At 45.8% G+C, this 7,869-nt stretch overlaps 1 protein-coding gene across 1 annotated transcript in view; it reads right to left on the bottom strand.

Annotated features, from left to right (window-relative positions):
• Positions 1 to 7,869, bottom strand: part of LOC125031084 (COP1-interactive protein 1-like) — a 32,342-nt gene that overhangs the window by 1,787 nt on the left and 22,686 nt on the right. Inside the window, exons 12-14 of the mRNA XM_047621561.1 lie at positions 6,568 to 6,705; positions 1,846 to 1,994; positions 1 to 1,632 (exon numbers count right to left, since the gene is read on the bottom strand). The exon at positions 1 to 1,632 is cut by the window's left edge and continues 1,787 nt beyond it. Of these exons, the coding sequence (XP_047477517.1) occupies positions 459 to 1,632; positions 1,846 to 1,994; positions 6,568 to 6,705 (1,461 nt within the window). The 3' untranslated portion in view covers positions 1 to 458. The remainder of the gene's footprint in view (positions 1,633 to 1,845; positions 1,995 to 6,567; positions 6,706 to 7,869) is intronic.

The raw sequence follows: 7,869 nt of genomic DNA, 5'->3' as shown, positions 1-7,869 counted from the left end.
TTTTTGTATTTTTTACACATGGTAATGAATGCAATGTGATTGTCAAGAAACATCTAGATTCTTCCTATTTAATACATTCTGTTTGTAACTTATTATACTGGCTGTGCGTAAAAGATTAATCAAATTCATTAAATAAATACAAATGCTGTGCAAAAGGAACATAATTGTCTATACTATATAATCCTCTTAATAACAAACAATGGCTTCAAGAAACAAATGCGTATAATACTCAAGAAATTACAGAACATGACAATTCTGCTATCTTTAAATTAATAAATATAATCTGAACATCAATAAATAGACCATAAAATCAAATACCAAAGAAATATTTCCTGAAAGTGATAATCAGTAAATAAATCTAAATACTTCTTTGCATCTGTTCACAGCAGATGGTTTCCTTGTCATTTAGACTTCAGTCAAACAAACCTCTACTCATGTTCTCAAAGAGAAAGTAAAGGTCAGTCTAAATCATCATCATCAACAACCTCACTTTCCACAAAGATCCTGATGATGTCCTCCTCTTCATCCAACTCCTCCATACTGTCATGATCTTTATCCACATCCACACCCGAGGCCCTCTTTTCTTTGGTTACATCCCTTATTCCAGGTAGGCTATTGCTGTCACTGGCACTGGCTCTGGCACTTGACGGATCAAAGTCTCTTACCATGCCGAAGCTCTCCACGTCTTCCTGCAGGAGCTCTGGACGTAAGGATGGCGAAGTGGAGGGATTCCTTTCCAGGCAGGTGTTGTTCCAGGAGTACGGACTCTTTGACATACCTGATAAACTGCCGGATGTTTGTGAAACTTCTTCCAGCACAGGTGATGATTCCTTGGAGTGCTTTGAAGAAGCAGATTCTTCATTTTGGGACAGGGAACAGAGGGTTCTTGACGATGAAACTTGCGAGTCGGAAAGAGTTATTTCTACATCTCCCGAGTGCTCTTCATCGCCAAAAGTGGAACAAGAAAGCTCCTTGATTCTCTCAGGTGTGGTGATCATGGAGGAAGGAACACTTGGAGACGATGTAAAAGGGAATTCCAAGTCTCTCTGGAGGTTGGAGACTAGGGTTTTGTACTGGTGGAACTTTGCCCGGGTAAGCTGCCTCTGTTGGTCAGTGAGGATTCGACCCACTTCACTGAGGCTCATTGAACTACTAGTTAGTGGCTTCATGGGTGGACTGAATGCAGGTTTGGATTGTACAAATGAAAATGATACAAATGTATTGCCAGAGTCTTGTGCATTTTCCTCTTGGGAACCCTGCCTGGCCATTCTACTGTCTGTATCAGAAACAGCAGTAAAGCCTGATGAAGCACCTGAGGCAGGAACTGCAGGTGAAGCACCAATTTTCTTCTGAACAGGCATACTACTGTCAGACATGGTTTCATCCAAAATGGACAGATCGTATAAGTTCTTTTTTAACGATTTCCTTGTCTTGTATCCAGAACTTGAATCTGACTTGCTCTCTGAACTTCCATCATTTTTTACCTGGATATTTGAATCACCAGATGTTTCTGATGTGCTAGACCCTGAAATGGGCTTTGTTCTCTTTCCAATGCTGAAGTTGGAAGTCTTTGGGAGATCTGCCATTTTCCAATTATGTAAGCAAAGTTTCCGAAGTTGTGTCTGTAACCATCTGAAAAGAGTAAATGCCTTATATTCATGAAACAACAGCAAAATATAACAAATTAAACTTTAACAGGATTTAACAAGAGTAACTATTTGAAGTACCTATACATTTGTACACCACCTGCACTTTGATGCCACACAAACATGCACACCATATCTACAAGCATCCACAAGTCTCGACACATACAACACTCGACACATAATAACACAATCAACATACCTGAGCCTCCCTTGCTGAGCCTCAAACCAAGTCTCCAGATCAAGTCTAATGTCAGGGCTCGGATGGACAATGCAAGGAGAGAGGAAGACGTGGGATGTCAGGATCTCCACTGTGATACCTATGCTTTCCCCAAGTGTCGACAGCATCATCTTCAAAGGAAAAGTAGAAATGGAAAAGAGAGATAATAAGATTACTTGGTCCCATTTCTTAATTAGACTGCTGAACCCTATTCCTTAATTGAGATCATCTGAAAATATATGAAGAACTTGGTATACTCAGAAGTGCTGCCTTGACTTAAGTATGCCCTTCTTGCATCTAAAATTACAAGATGGCAAAAAAAAAATCGTTTTTTTTTTTTCTGCAACATTTATGTGTTGCACACTAGCAGAAATGAGTCCTCAGAACTTCCATTAGTAGCCAACTACATCTATAAGGCATACTGTCCCATGGGTTTCTAATTTATTGGACAAACAGCCATTAACAATTACACAAAATCGTACATGCTTGTGCTCATATTATGTGGCAAACTTCATGAACACAAAATAGTTAGGTATTTGGAAATACTAAAACATAACAGAATTATCAAAGATGACTTTAGACTTTAAAGATACAAATCTCAATTGTCACTATCACGTACACATACTGTCCCTCTCAGCTTTTTCAAACTTTTCTCTACTCATGTCAGCAATGATGTTAGCAATAATCTGATTCAGTTACTGTTACTGTAAATAATAACAACTGCCATAATGTTTTCACCTTTCTACAAGATGGAGAGTGTGAAGGGATAGAAAGAACAAGGCTGTAGTGTAAGTGAGAGGTATGAGCTAAACACTAAGACGAGAGACTGACTGTTATTGCACCGACTTTGAAAAAGAGGCAGTATGATGAGAAATGGAAATGGTAAGAGAGACTTAGAGTGAGAGACTAAAAGGCCTGACCTATGTTTAAGGAGAGAGGCTGATACATTGATGAAATGGGAAGGATGCTCTGTATAATTCCCATACGAAGAGGAGCTTGATAAGATGAACGGAGAAAGCATGATACCAAAGGTGAAGAGGAGAAGAGCTGATGGAAAGGAAGAGGAGGAGGAGGAGGAGGTGAGAAAGATTACAAAGGAGAAAGAGAGAGGCTGATGAATATTGAAGAGAGGAGAAGGCTGATATTGGAGAGGAGGAGGAGGAGAGTTGGAGGAGTCATTTTAGGAAGAGAAGGAGGAGCTGATGAAGTTGGAGGAGGAGGAGGAGGTGAGAGATGGTCCTAAGAGAGGAGGAGCTTTGATGAGAGGTGAAGAGGAGAGAGAGATGAAGAATGTGGAAGAGAGGAGGATGAGGAGGTGAGAGAAGGTAGGAAGGGAGGAACAGGAGAAGTGGAAGAGGAGGAGAGGAGAAAGGATTGAGTGATGAGAAAGGAGAGGAAGTGATGGAGGGAAGAGGAGGAAGGAGGAGTGAGAGAAGGGGAAGAGGAGGAGGAGGAGAGCATGGAAGTGGAAGAGGAGGAGGAGAGAGAAGAGAAGGGGAAGAGGAGGAGGAGAGAGAAGGCAGAGAAGATGAAGAGGAGGAGGAGGAGGATGAGAAGTGAGAGGAGGAGGGAGGAGGAGAAGTGAAGAAGGAGGAGAGGAGGAGGAAGTTGAGGAGGAGGAGGAGGAGGAGAAGGAGGAGGGAAGTGAGGAGGAGGAGGAGGAGGAGGAAGTTGAGGAGGAGGAAGTGAAGAGGAGAGAGGAGGAGAACTGAGAGAGGATGGAAAGAGGAGGAAGAGGAGAGGATGAGAAGCTGAGAAGGAGGAAGAGAAGAGAGGTGAGAGAAGGGAAGAGGAGGGAGGAGGTGAGGAGGTGGAAGAGGAGGAGGAGGTGAAAGAAGAGGGAGAGGAGGAGGAGTAGAAGGTGGAAGAGGAGAGGAGGAAGGCTGAAGAAGTGGAAGAGGAGGAGGAGGCTGATGAGAAGGTGGAAGGAGGAGGAGAAGAGGTGAAGGGGAAGTGGAGAGGAGAGAGGAGGAGGAGGCGATGAGAAGTGGAGAGGAGAGGAGGAAGCTGATAGAAGGTGGAAGAGGAGGAGGAGGTGATGAGAAGGGGGAGAGGAGGAGAAGTGTGGAAGTGAGGAAGGAGAGAGGACGTGAGAAGTGGAAGAGGAGGAGGAGGAGGAGGGAGGAAGGGAGAGAAGAAGGAGGAGAAGGAGGAGAGGAGGAAGGAAGGAGGAGGAGGAGGAGGAGGAGAAGAGAAGGAGGAGGAAGTGAGAAGGAGGAAGGAGAATGAGGAGGAGGGAGGAGGAGGAGCTGGTGAAGGTGGAAGGAAGGAGAGAGAGCGTGATGAGAAGGTGGAAGAGGAGGAGGAGGAGGGATGGCTGATGAGAAGTGGAAAGGAGGAGGAGGAGGAGGCTGATGAGAAGGTGAAAGAGGAGGAGAAGGAGGCTGATGAGAAGGTGGAAGAGGAGGAGGGGGGCTGATGAGAAGGTGGAAGAGGAGGAGGAGGAGGAGGCTGATGAGAGAGGTGGAAAGAGAGGAGAGAGGAGGAGGCTGATGAGAAGGTGGAAGAGGAGGAGGAGGAGGAGGCTGATGAGAAGGTGGAAGAGGAGAGGAGGAGCTGATAGAAAGGTGGAAGAGGAAGAGGAGGAGGCTGATGAGAAGGTGGAAGAGGAGGAAGCTGATGAGAAAGGTGGAAGAGGAGGAGGAGGAGGCTGATGAGAAAGGTGGAGAGGAGGAGGGAGGTGATGAGAAGGTGAAGAGGAGGATGAGGAGGGCTGATGAGAAGGTGGAAGAGGAGGAGGAGGAGGAGGCTGATGAGAAGGTGGAAGAGGAGGAGGAGGTGGAAGAGGAGGAGGAGGCTGATGAGAAGGTGGAAGAGGAGGAGGAGGAGGAGGCTGATGAGAAGGTGGAAGAGGAGAGGAGGAGGAGGCTGATGAGAAGGTGGAAGAGGAGGAGGAGGAGGAGGCTGATGAGAAGGTGGAAGAGGAGGAGGAGGAGGAGGCTGATGAGAAGGTGGAAGAGGAGGAGGAGGAGGAGGCTGATGAGAAGGTGGAAGAGGAGGCTGATGAGAAGGTGGAAGAGGAGGAGGAGGAGGAGGCTGATGAGAAGGTGGAAGAGGAGGAGGGGGCTGATGAGAAGGTGGAAGAGGAGGAGGAGGAGGAGGCTGATGAGAAGGTGGAAGAGGAGGAGGAGGCTGATGAGAAGGTGGAAGAGGAGGAGGAGGAGGCTGATGAGAAGGTGGAAGAGGAGGAGGAGGCTGATGAGAAGGTGGAAGAGGAGGAGGAGGAGGAGGCTGATGAAAGGTGGAAGAGGAGGAGGAGGCTGATGAGAAGGTGGAAGAGGAGGAGGAGCAGGAGGCTGATGAAAGGTGGAAGAGGAGGAGGAGGCTGATGAGAAGGTGGAAGAGGAGGAGGAGGCTGATGAGAAGGTGGAAGAGGAGGAGGAGGAGGAGGCTGATGAAAAGGTGGAAGAGGAGGAGGAGGCTGATGAGAAGGTGGAAGAGGAGGAGGAGGAGGAGGTGATGAAAAGGTGGAAGAGGAGGAGGAGGCTGATGAGAAGGTGGAAGAGGAGGAGGAGGAGGAGGCTGATGAGAAGGTGGAAGAGGAGGAGGAGGAGGAGGCTGATGAGAAGGTGGAAGAGGAGGAGGAGGAGGAGGCTGATGAGAAGGTGGAAGAGGAGGAGGGGGCTGATGAGAAGGTGGAAGAGGAGGAGGAGGAGGAGGCTGATGAGAAGGTGGAAGAGGAGGAGGAGGAGGAGGCTGATGAGAAGGTGGAAGAGGAGGAGGAGAGGCTGATGAGAAGGTGGAAGAGGAGGAGGAGGAGGAGGCTGATGAGAAGGTGGAAGAGGAGGAGGGGGCTGATGAGAAGGTGGAAGAGGAGGAGGGGGCTGATGAGAAGGTGGAAGAGGAGGAGGAGGAGGAGGAGGAAGCTGATGAGAAGGTGGAAGAGGAGGAAGCTGATGAGAAGGTGGAAGAGGAGGAGGAGGAAGCTGATGAGAAGGTGGAAGAGGAGGAGGAGGAGGAGGAGGAGGCTGATGAGAAGGTGGAAGAGGAGGAGGAGGAGGAGGAGGCTGATGAGAAGATGGAAGAGGAGGAGGAGGAGGCTGATGAGAAGGTGGAAGAGGAGGAGGAGGAGGAGGAGGCTGATGAGAAGGTGGAAGAGGAGGAGGAGGCTGATGAGAAGGTGGAAGAGGAGGAGAAGGAGGAGGAGGCTGATGAGAAGGTGGAAGAGGAGGAAGCTGATGAGAAGGTGGAAGAGGAGGAAGCTGATGAGAAGGTGGATGAGGAGGAGGAGGAAGCTGATGAGAAGGTTGAAGAGGAGGAGGCTGATAAGAAGGTGAAGAGGAGAGGAGGAGGAGGGCTGATGAGAAGGTGGAAGAGGAGGAGGAGGCTGATGAGAAGGTGGAAGAGGAGGAGGAGGCTGATGAGAAGGTGGAAGAGGAGGAAGCTGATGAGAAGGTGGAAGAGGAGGAGGAGGCTGATGAGAAGGTGGAAGAGGAGAAGGAGGCTGATGAGAAGGTGGAAGAGGAGGAGGAGGAAGCTGATGAGAAGGTGGAAGTGGAGGAAGCTGATGAGAAGGTGGAAGAGGAGGAAGCTGATGAGAAGGTGGAAGAGGAGGAGGAGGAAGCTGATAAGAAGATGGAAGAGGAGGAGGAGGCTGATGAGAAGGTGGAAGAGGAGGAGGAGGCTGATGAGAAGGTGGAAGAGGAGGAGGAGGAGGCTGATGAGAAGGTGGAAGAGTAACAAAAATTGTAAACCAAGTCTTACCTTATAATTGTCCTCTAAAGCCGCCGAAGTTTTACCAAGCTCCTTAACCTGCTGTGAATACTGCTCTGAAAGTTCTCTGCGGTGAGTCTTGTCCGTCTTTTTGGCACGATAAGCAGTACGAAGCTGCTTGTATTTGGCCTAAGTTGAGAGTCTAGAGTGAGTATGCTAATGCTGGCTGTACACCTGGGAGTGAGGTCTGACTTTTTACTCTTACCTTTAGCTTTATTTACATTTGCACAGAAAAAATACAACAGGATATTGCATGGACTGTCATGGAATCCATATCAAAGCTAATAAATAAAAAAAACTTTAAATGGCTAGCCCTTGCTAGTGAAAAAAACAAGTAAACAATTAGATACGTATAAAAAGATTAATTGAAGGAAAAAATTGTACCATCTCTCTTTTCAGACTGATACCAGTAACCACAAAGGAGATAAAACATCACTTTCTTTCCTATGTTTTTTTTTTTTTTTTTTTTTTTAACTGTTTGAGGAGTTGCAATTAAGCTTCCACAGAATTTGATTCTCTAACCTAGATTCTAGATATTCCTCAAGGTCAAATACTGTAATCTTCCATTAATGAGCAAACACAATGAAATATAGCTATAATATAAGCTCTTTACACAGAATATTTATCAACAGAGCAATGGGAACTGATGCCAAAAGTGCGAGACAATAACTTAGCCAAATAGTTTTTCCTCTAAAATAAACCTAGTTTTGTTACTATTTATTGCCAACTAAGAACCTTACAGAATCTTACTGGTCCACAATACAGTTCTCATACTTGAAAGCAATCGCCTATGAAACACATTTTTCTGAACAAAGATATACTGTGACTATTGACCAAAGCTGCCAGGGATGGCATATATGCACATGCCATACCCACTGTGAGTTTAATATATTCATACATGCCTCCACAAGTATTAAGGTACAAATGAGCCAATTACAAGTGCTACCTGTCTCACTTGCTTACCCTTTTCCTTGATTTTGGAAAATATTTTCTAGTATCTTATATTGCTGTTAGTACTGTCAATAACACTATAATAATTATAGTCTATGGTAAAAAAAACAGCATCAATAATGATAGCACATGATAGCAAAAAAACAACGCTATTCTCCTCCAAACTCAAGGAAAGGTGAAATCAGGTGAGGTTACATTTCACAAAACAATACTACAGTGAACAAAACATTTTCCTAGGGTCTTTGGGTTAATCACTGATCTTACAACAATGAACTTTCAGTGATATTTTAATTTTAATTCTGAAAGACAGAACAATACAACTTTTAATTCCACTATCAATAA

The sequence above is a fragment of the Penaeus chinensis genome, chromosome 12 (assembly GCF_019202785.1).
Source record: "Penaeus chinensis breed Huanghai No. 1 chromosome 12, ASM1920278v2, whole genome shotgun sequence".
NCBI lineage: Eukaryota > Metazoa > Arthropoda > Malacostraca > Decapoda > Penaeidae > Penaeus > Penaeus chinensis.
The sequence above is the reverse complement of the archived record's forward strand: the minus strand, read 5'-3'. Positions and strand labels throughout refer to the sequence as shown.